General features: G+C 47.3%; 1 protein-coding gene across 1 annotated transcript; it reads right to left on the reverse strand.

Annotated features, from left to right (window-relative positions):
- Positions 1-12,046: 12,046 nt before the first annotated feature.
- On the reverse strand, positions 12,047-13,135 carry LOC123150614 (uncharacterized). Its single transcript, XM_044570455.1, has one exon. The coding sequence runs from the start codon at positions 13,038-13,040 to the stop codon at positions 12,402-12,404; it is 639 nt and encodes a 212-aa protein (XP_044426390.1). The 5' UTR covers positions 13,041-13,135; the 3' UTR covers positions 12,047-12,401.
- Between the last annotated feature and the right edge of the window lie 441 nt (positions 13,136-13,576).

Here is a 13,576-nt window from a genome sequence, read left to right on the forward strand (position 1 = left end):
CGCTGGATCACTGCTTCCGCACTCGGATGCAGTCTCTACGGAGCCAGTCGACTGATCGAACAAGCCGTAGAGAGATTCGTTGGGCTCGATTGCCGCAACTTGGGTAGTGGCCGATTGGCGAGCCACCGCGTGACTCACCCATCGCTGAAGCCTCGACCGGCCTGAGCGCTTGCGCTGGCGGGAGACCGGGAGGGTGGACGATGGAGGAGCTGACCGATACTGGGTCGACGGTTGCCGCAGCAGAACGCCGCGGACACATGCGCGAAAATGCGTCGCACCGCGGACGGGGAGCGCATCTACGTCGAGTGGAGCCTCCTGGAGCCATGCGGAGTCGTCGGCGATGAAGGTGAGAGTGCCGAGACGGATCTCTTGACCCTCGACCAAAACTCCAGCAGACGCCATGATGAAAGTACTCGGAAGAATCGCAACTTCTCCACAAAATCGCTAAAACACCCGCCCCACGGTGGGCGCCAACTGTCGTGGTTCTAAGCCTGACAGTAGAGTGGGGGGTAGGTATGGAGAGGCAAGGTCCTAGCTATGGAGAGGTTGTAAGCACAAGGGATGTACGAGTTCAGGCCCTTCTCGGAAGAAGTAACAGCCCTACGTCTCGGAGCCCGGAGGCGGTCGAGTGGATTATCAATGTATGGATTACAAGGTGCCGAACCCCTCTGCCTGTGGAGGGGGGTGGCTTATATAGAGTGCGCCAGGACCCCAGCCAGCCCACGTAGGAGAGGGTTTAAGATGAGTTAAGTCTGGGGCGTTACTGGCAACGCCCCACATAAAGTGCCTTTACTATCATAAAGACTACTTGATTACAGGCCGTTGCAGTGCAGAGTGCCTCTTGACCTCCTGGTGGTCGAGTGAGTCTTTGTGGTCGAGTCCTTCAGGCCAGTCGAGTGAATCCTCGTTGGTCGACTGGAAGGTGACCTCTTCTAAGGATGTCCTGGGGTAAGTTACTTGGATCAGGTCCGTGACCCTACCCTAGGTACATAACCCCATCACTAGGTGCATTAGCCCAAAACACATTCATATTGCCATGTCATAGCATGCATCATATTGTGCATTGCATTGATCGTGTTTCTTCTGTGTTTGCCGGTGTTGTTCCCCCTCGGTAGACGTTGTACCGATGATGTGATCGTTGACACTAATGAAGACTCAATGCTATCTTCAGAAGTGCCAGGCAAGCAAAACCCCCTTGTTCATTCCGATAAAATCCCACTCTCTCGCTCCTGCTCTCTTTTACTGCATTAGGACAACAACGACATATTTGTTACTTGCTGCGGTAGCTGAACCCTTTATCCTTTGCATGACCTGTCATTGCCACAGTAAATAGATGAAACCCACTAGCATGAGTAGGAGTTGTTTGAGCCCTGATGTGCCTACTCATTCATGCTTGTTTGTCATGCCTGCTACTGCTTAGAGTTGAGTCAGGTCTGATTCATCGGGGATGAATCAGAGGCGTGTGAACATATCCTACTGTGTGTGAGCTAAGTGTGTGAACACGATTTGGTAAAGGTAGCGATGAGGGGCCATGTAGGAGTACATGGTGGGTTGTCTCATTGCAGCCGTCCTCAGGAACTGAGTTCTGTGTTTGTGATCCATGATCAGTTACTACCACACATTGGGCTCCGGGCGCTCCAAGCTCTCTCGACTTATTAATCAACTTGATCTCTGTCCAGGAGTTGCAACTAGTTTCTGGTGTTTGTAGGTAGTGTTAGTAGTCTACCAAGTGGCACCCGGTACAGGTGGGCTTGGGACAGACTAGGCACAGTGGCACGGTGTACCAAGTGGCACCCGGATGGTGGGCTTGGGAACCCTGCTCACATCGTTTGGGGCCGTGAGCGACACCCCGGCCGGATCTCCTTGCGGATGGAACCCGAATAGGCGATAAACCTGGACTAGAGACTTGTTCGGTTAGTCAGGTCGTGGCCGACTCCCTCGCCCGGCTTCCGCTTGAAGGTTGCCGAGGTACATGACGTGTACAGGGCGGTAAGTGGCGAGAGCGTGTGTGAAGAAGTACACCCCTGCAGGGTTAACATCATCTATTCGAATAGTCGGATTCCTCGGATATGGAAACTTGGACCCCTTGTACAGTTCATAGACAAGTGAAAGTGGATACTCTAAAATACGCAAGATAAGCGTGAGTGCTATGGATGGCGTTCTCGTAGGGAGACGGGAGCGGATCCATAGTGGTGTATTGATATGGTATATATGTGGACTCGTGTGCGCCACATCAAAAGAGTTACTTGCGGTCGTAGTTCAGGATAGCCACCGAGTCAAAGCTGGCTTGCTGCAGTCAAACTCCACCATCCCCTTTGTTGATAATGATGCATATGTAGTTAGTTCTGATGTAAGTCTTGCTGGGTACATTTGTACTCACGTTTGCCTATTTTATGTTTTTGCAGAGAGACTTCAGTCTCGCTAGTAGTTCCGCTTGGACTTCGACGTTTAGCTTGTTACCTCAGCTACGATCTTGTGCCCTCGGCAGGATCTGGTAGATAGTCAGGCTTCTCAGCCTTTTCCATTTATAGATGTCTGTACTCAGACATGATAGCTTCCGTTTGTGCTTGACTTGTATGCTCTGATTGTTGGGTCATGAGACCCATGATTGTATTATCTCGCTTCTCGGAGCCTATTGAATAAATACTTGAGTTGTAGAGTCATGTTGTGATGCCATGTTGTATTTGCACATATCGAGCATATTGTGTGTATGTTATTGAAATGCTTGGTATGTGTGGGATCTGACAACCTAGTTGTTTATCCTTGGTAGCCTCTCTTACCGGGAAATGTCTCCTAGTGTTTCCACTGAGCCAGGGTAGCTTGCTACTGCTCCGAAACACTTAGGCTGGCCGGCATGTGTCCTTCTTCGTTCCTGTGTATGTCCCTTTGGGGAAATGTCACGCGATGAATACCGGAGTCCTGTTAGCCCGCTACAGCCCGGTTCACCGGAGTCCTGCTAGCCCACTGCTACAGCCTGGATTCACTCGCTGATGACCGACACGTTCGATGTTGGGTCATGGATGCCTGTCCCTGTAAGTTTGTGCCACTTTGGGTTTACGACTAGCCATGTTAGCCCGGGCTCCTTATCATATGGATGCTAGCGACACTATCATATACGTGTGCCAAAAGACGCAAACGGTCCCGGGCAAAGGTAAGGCGACACCTGTGGGAATACCGTGCGTGAGGCCGCAAAGTGATATGAGGTGTTACATGCTAAATCGATGTGGCATTGAGTCGGGGTCCTGACACCACTTTACTTACGTCGTCGTATGGACACGCTGCAATCGATGTGAAACGCACGGTACTGCATGCACCACGCTCTGCAGACTACGGTGCACTGCAGCAGCGGGGCGAGCTGCCGGCCGAGTCTTCTGCGACCATTTACTACACGCACGTTGCTCTATAGGCAGTAGTACATGTGATAACAGTGTAAAGAAGTTAAGAGAGGAGAGAAGGTGAGAGCCAAGATGGCAGTGCGCCTTGAGCAGTGTACAGTCTGTGGATTGAAGAACTCCCCACTTTCCTGCGCTTGGAGACACATTCACCTGCCTGGTAGATAGTTGTCTGACAAACATAAATAGCGGCACGAGGGGAAATTGGACGGATCAGGCTATCAATTTTATAGACATGTTAAAATTACATAGTAGTACAACTCATAATTGGCAAAACCCAGTTTTAGTAAATCAGGCCGAACCACAAAGCAAACTCATGTACTCAACTCAAAGCAATGCCCTCTTTAGCAAAAGCACCTGTTTGTAGTAATGTTGAACTTACAACCAGGCTTGTACAATTAGTTGGTGATAACTGCTCGATCCGTTGCCATGCCTAAGTATATTGTACTGTATGTAGTATTTGTGATTATAAAAAGTAAATAAAAAGGTTAGTTTTTTTCATGTAGAAATACAGCTGCTAGGTAATTTAGTTAATTTATTTTCGATGTAGATATACTACAACTGCTAGTATTACTTGCATTTGTCATAATAAAAAGCAAAAAGGTAACCTTATCCAACTTATTACTCCCTCCGTTCCATAATGTGGTGGACATAGATTTTACCAAAAGTTAAACTTTACAAACCTTGACCATATTTATAGAGAAAAATAGGTACATCTAAAATACCAAATACATATCGTTGGATACATCATGAATTATATTTTTCATAATGTACATGATTGGTATTATAGGTATAGATAGTTTTGTCCATAAACTTGGTTGAAGTTTGCTAAGTTTGACTCTGGAAAAAATCTATATGCACTACATTGTGGACTGGGGGAGTACTATTCAATTTGTTTTTGACTATTTTTCCAGGGTATCATTTGTTTTTTTTTCTGATTTCGTTGCTAAATTTCTCAACAGCTTATTATGAAATAAACTGAACATATATATCACACTCCATCAGATTATGCAACAGTGAGCTGTGAGCATATGCGAGTGCCATGACGTCAGACAATGTGACGTTGGCCTTTGATGTCGATGCGGAGACTCTTCACTACGCGGTACGGGTGCGCTACGGTGTACATCCATAATACACTGCATGCAGTGCACGCACCATGCTGCAGTACAGCAGCGCGACTTGCCTTCCGAGTCCTTCGGGCTGCCTTCTCCATTTAGGCCAAGTCCACCGCGCGACCCCAAATAGACGCCCGTTTTGTTCGGATTCTGTCCGTTTGGATAGCGATTTAGGATCGTGTCCGGGCGTGTCCTGGGATGCGGTGGCCGTGCGCCCAGCGCGCGGCCGCATCCATTTGCCCTATCCTGTCCGCGTCTATTTAAAAAATCAAAAGTAACGTTTCAAATGCCAAGCCCTAGTTCAGGCCAGCGGCCCCGGTTCATCAGCAGAGAAACGGGTGCTCGTGCCTGCTTTCTTTGCATCTCGACAGACGGCCGCCCGCCGCTGTTGGAGCCAGGCGTGATGTTGAGGTCGGTGACGGTCGCGGGGCGCGGTGTGGATGGCGCGAACAAGCCCACGTCCGGCGACGCCGAGAAACGGGTCTGGCCGTCGTGCCTTGGCGGAGGAAAGCCGAGCAACATGGGCGCGGCGCGCGACGTCGGCGACTGGCAGTGCGTAGGCCGGGCGACCGACGAGCCTGTGCTCGTCGGGCCGACGGGTGCTGCAGGGAACTCGGCCGGACGGCCCATGCCGCCAAGCATGAGGATGGCGTGCGCTTTGTTGACGAGGTTCTCCTTCTCGTCGGCAGCGGCCTTGCACCGCGCGGCCTCCAGCTCCTCGCATTGGGCGACGAACTTGGCCGCGGCAGTATTGACCTTGACGGCCGCTCTCCATTCCCTCCTCTTCGCCGATTCCGCGTCCAACTTGGCGATCTCCTCCGGCGTGCACTCCGACCGCGGCTTCCTCGGAGCCTTCTTCTTCACCTTTGTGGGCGGGTCGACGGCCAGGCCGCCGGAACTCGACGGGGCGTCGGCCATGGCCGGGGAAGAGAGGGGCGGCGGGAGGGACGTGGAAGGGTTTGGGGGAAATGGCGGCAAATAGGCGTGGGTGGATTTTGGTTTCTCCCATCGACAGGCGGGCCAGGGGAGGACAAGCACGCGCGTCCCGCCCGTCCGCGCGCTGTCCGTTTCACCCCAGAACCGGCGCAAACTTGAACCGGGGATGGGTCGAAAGCGGACACAAAGCGAACAAAAATCCGTTTGTGCCCGCGCCTGGGCCGTTTCGTTTGTCTGTTTTATCCCAAACGGACGGTGGCAGATATGATAGGGTCGCGCGGTGAAGTTGGCCTTACTCCCAGTACCATGGCTACTCCACCTCGGCTGCCATGGATAAGCTCGGTCTAGGGCTGATAACAGAAGCGCCCAGCTTTTGTCGTTAGGAAATTAATTACTGGAAGCCCACTTACCTCTCGGAAAGTGGCCTGACCTACTGCACTTTGGTACTAGTACTATCATCAGCTGCACGTCAAGTACATATACATCTGCCAAGTGGCCTGATCGGCTCCTCTACCGCACCCGATTCCAAGTTTTCAAGACAGAGGGAGAGAGTGCGTGTATTATTTTTTAATATGGGCTAATTAACACCGGTTCGAAAGATTAGAGATGATTAAAGACGTTATCGGTGCATTATAGATTTGCTCTCTTCTCATGTATGACTGCCGGCTATCCATCCATGCATTGCTGCAGCCTGCCTGCCCACCGGCCAGTATGAGTTAATTGCAGAGAGTACATACATACCCTACTTTCATTGAATCAACTGTGTATGAGCGCACTGCAGCAACGCCACCTGCTCGCCATCACACGCGAAGCTAGCTAGAGGATGCACAGGCTAGGGCTAGGGCTAATGGTACAAGTAGCAGCTCAGCTTGGGAGCTATGGAGTAATGGAAGCTCTCATACCTGTCAGTGGAGACAGCCCACTTGCCTGCCATTGGAGGCACAGGCACCTGACCTGCCCCTCGCCAAGTGGCCTAATCAACCAGTCGCATATGAGTATAATTCAGTGTATAGTGTACACACAGACTGTGAGCCGGCCGTTTTTTAGGCATGTGCTTGGTTTACTTAGGACAGGTTGAGTACCAATACGACAGTATTATTTACTTATCCCGCTTCACCAATCATCATCATCTTCTCCTGCTTTTGCCGGTTGTGGCAACTTCTATTTTCAATTTACTTTGGCGGCTCTTGTAAGCTTGTACCGAATATCAGACTTTTTCAGACCTTTTGCTTAATAATATGCCTGCGTGACTCACATTCCCTCATTTATTTGATAGTAGTATATATTGTTCTATATACACGAACTTATACATGATATCCAAAATGTTTGCCAAAATAATGAGTCTACACTTGTACACTCATGAGTGGCCAGTAGTGGAACTCTGCTGGCGGACCAGCAGGATTAATTGAGCATGCAATGCAATGCAAGTGTAGTCACGTCGACCCACGACGAGCGCTAGCTGCAGCGGCGCGACCTGTCTCCGTGTTTCTTATATAGATAGACCCGCCGAGTCTTTTCCGGTGCCATTTACTACTAGCTCTGTTGCCATCTCGACGAACAGCGACGAAACAGGTGGAGTAATTAGGATGGCAGCAGGGAAGGAGGGCCAAGGTACATTGGCAGCCAGCACAACCGGCCAGCAGGGCGCATGCGTAATGCAAGCTGGGACATGGGGCAGCAGAGAGCCGTCAGCCATGAGTAGTGAAGACGATGGAGGAAGGCCTCTACACTTGCACGCGTGTACGTACTCTGGATGAAAGTACTCTGAGCCTGGTTGTAATAGAGAGTATCATATACTAGTATCATGCATATGATACTGTGTATGATACTACCTCCCTAATGCATAGTACTATCATATATTAGTATCATGTAGTACTCTATTTATTGTCATGCATGACACAAAGTAGCATATGATACAGTATCATGATATGATACTACATCCTCTCTTTCTTCATTTAATGCTATGACACCTCATCAAAATTGCCTAGTTGGCATGCATGATACTAGCTATGATACTACCATTACAACCAGCCTGATGCAGGATGGGTACCACTATTCATTGCCTTCATTTTACTGCGACATCAAGTCATTGATTTTGTAACTTTCTGTTGGTAGTGTACCAAGCTGCATGCTTGGTCCTGTGGCATCAAATTCGGTAGTAAGTAGGCCAATGGTACCGCCGGATTAATCCGAAGACAAGGGTTGATAGTACAATGTCAAAAAATATCTTATATTAAGTTATAGAGGGAGTAATTCTTTTGACGGACGTAAAATATTTTACCTCGTTCGTTAATTGAGTAGAAGAGAATTATCTGATTAATTAGCAACAGAACATAAATCTTTACAAACTTGTTCTAGGAAGACGCATAAGTAACAACCCGACATGTGGACTACCCTCAAACCATGAAGACACACGGCCACAAAGGCAGACTGACAAACGCTCCAAACATTGGGTCGATAGTAACCTTTTAGGACTTGTTGATGATGTGACTCTCAAATTGATTAATATTATGTAGACCTTGTGCTAGACCGCCCGGATGATCTATTCCGCAAAATTTACCTTTTTCCATGTAGGTTCAATATGTCAATGCTGATCAGCCGGTGCACTTCAAAAATCATGGGTTCTTCTATGGAGAAAGTTTAAATCATGGGACAATTTATGGATGGGAAAAATCTCAGGACTTCTGAAGCTAAGCTTAGGCTTAAGAAGATGATAAATGTGTTATTAAAGAAGGAAAAAAAATTATGCAGTTTTTGTTGGAGTGATCTTAGTTAGTGTGTTAGTGGGTTTAATATATGGAACCATGTTTTGTAAGAAGCCGGTGCACTTAATGCCACTAAAGCTAAGCTTATATTTAAGACGATGAGAAATGTGTTACTAAAGTGGGAAAAAGTGATTGTTGCATGCCGTGTCTATTGGAATGAGATTAGTTATTGCGCTAGTGGGTTTAATATGTGGAGCAATGTTTAGTAAGAATAATTTAAAATAATCCGGTGACTTTCATACATACTCATTGCCTATGCATGTGGAGGTACAAGACCACTAAAGCTACGGAAATAATGTTTTCCATGTGCATGTTTCATACTATATAGATCCTGCTATGTGGTACTATTCTCTCTCAGCTAAATTATCATGCTCCTTTGTTTGAGTTACCAATATTAAGTATGACATTAATGAAAAACCTCACATACCACGGGCATGTACCGAGAAAATGACAAAGTTATGTCATTTCTCTAATGAATTAAATCAAATCCGCCAAAAGAATTGACCTACCTCGGGAGGATGGAATGCACAGACCATCACCTTTGGGGGTTGTTTTTTGCACATATTACTTATACATGGTGTTTGTTATAGAGAACACAGACTATTTGGTGCAACCAGTTGCCAAGAGGTCAAATTTAGCGCTTCGCGTAGTTGAAATAATTTCTGACATGTGTGCTCCATAATTGACCAAACTCAGAATATCCTTAAATATTATAGAAGAATAATGTTTCATAAAAAATTGGGAAATTTTGTGTGGATGCATTTTAGGCTACTAGAGTAAGGTACGCATGCATTCTACATAGGATCTTAGATAACCAAAAGTATTAATGAATATTGACACACCACATCATAATAGGTAAAAATACCAGTTTGAATTATATATGCATGATGCAGATGTAGATTTAATTATCGTAGTTCATCCCATTGAAAATCATATTGTAGATACAACATATACAAAGGTTGTATGATACAATACTACACACAACTCATCTTAATATATCCAACAAAATTGTCTTAAGTATCTAAGTAGATAGTATTGCATCTTTAAAGACAAATGAAACTTATGAACATCTTTCATAGTCTTGAATACAAAATCGTAAAGTAAAAGTGAATGAAAATTCTTTTAGAAGACAAAATAATTGGGGCACTAAAGTATGGAAGATTCTACAAGAAATGAGAAGGCCCATTATACGTGATCTTTGTGAATTGTAAATCATGAACTAAAAAAGAAATGGCAATTCATTTGGAAGAAAAAGTTTGGATTTAATTTATGGAATATTCGAGACCAAAGAAGAAGTGCTTGTGTTTTCAAGTTTGTGCATTTGTGCATTGCGAACCATAAAGTACATTCTTTAGGTTTGTTCATTCTGCTGGCTCAACCATAGGATCTTCCAGATAGTACATGTGGCAGAATCTGATGGAGTGAAGATGATATCATACAACCAATAGTGCTTGGATTCATGACCTTTGTACCATTAGACTGGCTTCATCCATTGACCAATACTAGACAATGCCCCACGCGTTGCGGCGGGATTTTTTATGAATCAAAAATTTCTCGTGTAGTAAGATAACTTTTTATCAGTATTCTACCAAATCTCTATGTATAAGTTTAAAATTAGAGGAAAATAAAATAAAATATGCATGCATGCCTCACTTGTCATTCATAGGCTATAAGCTGCATGCATGCGTCAATGTTTTTCTTGATTAAAACACTCGTAGACAGCAGTTACTACATGCACTTGCATGCATGCGCCAGTTACTGGCTTACTGCGTGTGGTTGATGCAGCAGCTCTCAATGTGTAGATCGGACGCATATTATTGACTGATATCCAATGGCTAAATTAATTTGGGTGATGTGGCTTAAGGAGAAGCGAGAGAATTCCTATAGTGAAGGCTAGCTATTTAGATATAAAAGATTCCAAGTTATTCATACAACTATATACAGATATAGCGTCGCCGAGTGCTCCTATGCAATTTCGTATAGGGACGCGAACTAGGAGCACACGGAGGCGCACCTCCCTGTAATCCAGGCCGCGCAATGCTATCTGGAGATGCATGCATGTTTTGCTCTAATCATTTCCCATATGCGAATACACCGCCAAAGAGTACATGGGCACAGTGCATACCTGTGCATCCACATTTAATTGGCTAGTGGGACACAACAGTAAAGGTTGGAGATGTCTGCAAATAATAAACCGTGAGCCGCTGCGGCCATGGCACCTAGGTATCCTGGCGAGCTGCGGCTGGACTTCCGCCAAAACGGACGGGCACCACCACGGTTGACGGCTGCAAGTACCTCGTGCTTGTGACGTAAAGAGGACTCGCGGACCAGATGTTGGCCATGGCAGCCTGCTTCTGCAGGTCCATACAAAGGATAAAACTCCAACGAGTATACATCGGTGAGACTGGACCTGGTGATTCTTCTCTATTGGAGCGAGGTGTATTTCTGGATCATAGCCCGTTCTTTGGGAACGACTAGCTGCTGGGAAGAACAGTGGCCTCGTTAAAAAAACTAACCGGGGGAAGAGGGAGAGAGGGACAGATGCCCGACCTCTCTTGCTAGCCGTTCCCTGGAACTCGTGGCTGCTGCTGCAAGGTGAGAGAGAGAGCTACTGGAACCTGGTGTGGGAACACAGGACATGGTGCTAGAAGCCAGGGGATGCGGTGTCGCTAGTTGCGACCTCGTAGGATGCGGCAAACTCGGCCTGGGACGGCTACTTCGATTTGGTGGTAATGGATTTCATAGTCTTCTTCTTGGTTTTTTCTTCCCACACGTTTTCACTGGCCGCCGGAACGCATGGCTTGGTGTCGACGTGCAGGGCGGACATGGTGTCGCTGACCGTGGCAGTGCAAGACGCGGCAAGCTCGGAGTTCCTCTTGGCTTTGTTCCACGCTAGCTTGGAACACAGCGAACAAGTGGAGCTGTGAAAGACCCATCATTGAACCATTCCATTGCCACAGAACGGGCAAACCATGAGTGCAAGCCGAGGTTGTTCATCTAGTGCCACTGGAGCGCTGGAGCTTGACATGGTGGTGAGAACCATCTTGAGAAAACACGAAGTGGAGGGGCTCTGTAGTTGTGTGTGCGAGATTGAGCTAAAATGGTGTAAGGAGGGGGTCTCCTATAGTTGTGTGTGCCAGAATGTAGAAGACATATGGTGTAAGGAGGAAGAAGACCCTTGGGTAGAAGAGAGGAGGGGACCGTTGGAGGACTAGTAGCATCAGTGCATTTAACTGAGTTAGGTGGTTGGCGGGTGTTAGTTGAGTTGAGCTCGTGCTGTCGAATAGAAGAAGCAGACACTGTGGGAACAGAAACGCGTGGACTTTAGGACAGATACGAGCCAAAAGCAAATGAGAATACGGTGTGGCTAATATAGTGATTGCAGATCCCGAGACAAGTGGGTGGGCAGGATTCCGGTGGGCAGCGTCGCCGAGTGCTCCTATGCAATTTCGTATAGCATAGACCCTAAACCCATCGTGCAAGTAATTCACCTATTATACATGAAATGCCAATGCCTACATAATTGTGCTACAATATCTGAGGTCAAATCCATCTATAAATATCATTACAAAACGTCAAATATTGTTTTTGGCAGATTTTTAAGTAATATTTGTATTTTGTCAAAAGTATATTAGTTAAACCTTAACAAGCATCCACAAAAAGTGTGTTTTTTGGACATGCAATTGGTTTTGTTTAATTTTGGTGTTTATTCAGCCTTTGTCCGGATGCCACATAATTTCACAATTTTTTAAGTAAACATCAATCATTCACAAAACCATAATTGGTGTAGTACTGCTTAACAATGTATCCACAGGAAAATTCATAATTTTTGGGTGAACAATTATTTTGCCAATATTTAAGTGTTTTTTATCACTCGTGGGACCCATGATACATCAATCCCATCAGTCATGCTAAACATTAGATTATACCCGATTGCAACTTATTACACCAATAGCTGGTGTTCACTGCAACAAAGAGTAGTAAATGTCACAACGAGAGACTCGGCAGGCAGGTAAATATATGTTCGTAGTCACGCTGCTGCACTGCAGCTAGAGTTAATTCAACGCAAATAACTCGGCATGGCAGGCATCGACGCAAATAACTCGAGCTTACTACAATACAGTTTACAGATAGGTACAGTAGGTACCAAGCTAGCTAGGTCGATCTGTAGCCTTGCCCGCCCGCTTGATTGATCACACATGGGCCGGTGCGTCCAGCTTGTCGAAGCAGGGCACGTCGGCGGCGGAGTCGCCTGCGACGACGGCGATGGTCACCGGCCAGCAGTAGTACGTGGTGAGGACGCTGGTGGTGGCCATCGCCGTGTGGGTGGACAAGACCCCGCTCAGCTCCATCTCCGCGCCGGCCACGCCGCGCCCCTCATAGAGCGTGCGCACGTACCTCATCGGCAGGTCCTCCCCCGGCTCCAGCTCGGCCACCGCGGTCGCCTCGTGCGCCATACGCTGCGCCACGTCGATGCGCTGCGGCAGGTCGAACTCGGTGATCGTCGCAGCAGGTCCCGCCGACGCGTCCGTGAGCCGGACGGTGACGTTGGCGTAAACAATGGTGGCGCGCCCGCCGGGGTTGTTGGCCCTGAGGAGGACCCTGAAGACCACGACGTTGCGCGGTGGCGGCAGTGACGGGATGTAGTCGACAGCCACGCGGCCGCCGGCGAGCTTCAGCTGGAGCTTCTCGGGGCGGAGCATCACCACCACTGCCCGAACGATCACTGCCACGGCCACCAGGGTGACCACGCACGCCACCGTGCACCGCGCCGCGTATAGCCACCGGAACCTCCTCCACCAGCTCGGCGCCTTGCTCCCCTGCTCGGGCATCCGATCTGGATTTACTTATTTTTGGTCGGGGAATCGTGTACTGGCTAATGAGCTAGAGATGGACCTTTGTGTTCGTGGATGATAGAGAGATCCACTTCCGGTACCTATTTATAGAAACTTACAAGTAGAATACACTACCAGCAAGTTCCTTGGGCTAACTCCAATGCGGCGACCCATTTTATCTGTCTGCATCCATTAGTTTAACTGTAAACGAACAAAAATCACGGTCCAACGCACTGACACAAACAAACAGGTCAGCTCCAACATATTCGTGAGGGAGTGATGATGTATGATGATTATTTCAAATGCAAGTATGATGCCCTTGGAAATGCAGCCACGAGAGTGTAAGTCAAAAAGAGAGCCTAGTATTGATTTATACGTTTAGTCCACTATTGTCTTTTGAAATTTAACTTGATGCCCCGTTTGGCGTATGTTTGTTATTTATTTATTTTTCGCGAAAGGGTCAAAGGTGAAATATTAAGCATCACAAGTCTTTACAAACACACCTTTACAAAAACATAGCATTGTATTAAAAA

Source organism: Triticum aestivum, chromosome 7A (assembly GCF_018294505.1).
Source record: "Triticum aestivum cultivar Chinese Spring chromosome 7A, IWGSC CS RefSeq v2.1, whole genome shotgun sequence".
Lineage (NCBI taxonomy): Eukaryota > Viridiplantae > Streptophyta > Magnoliopsida > Poales > Poaceae > Triticum > Triticum aestivum.

Excerpts from the sequence above, each read along its gene's own strand:
- LOC123150614 (XM_044570455.1), bottom strand. The coding sequence starts at position 13,040 with ATGCCCGAGCAGGGGAGCAAGGCGCCGAGCTGGTGGAGGAGGTTCCGG.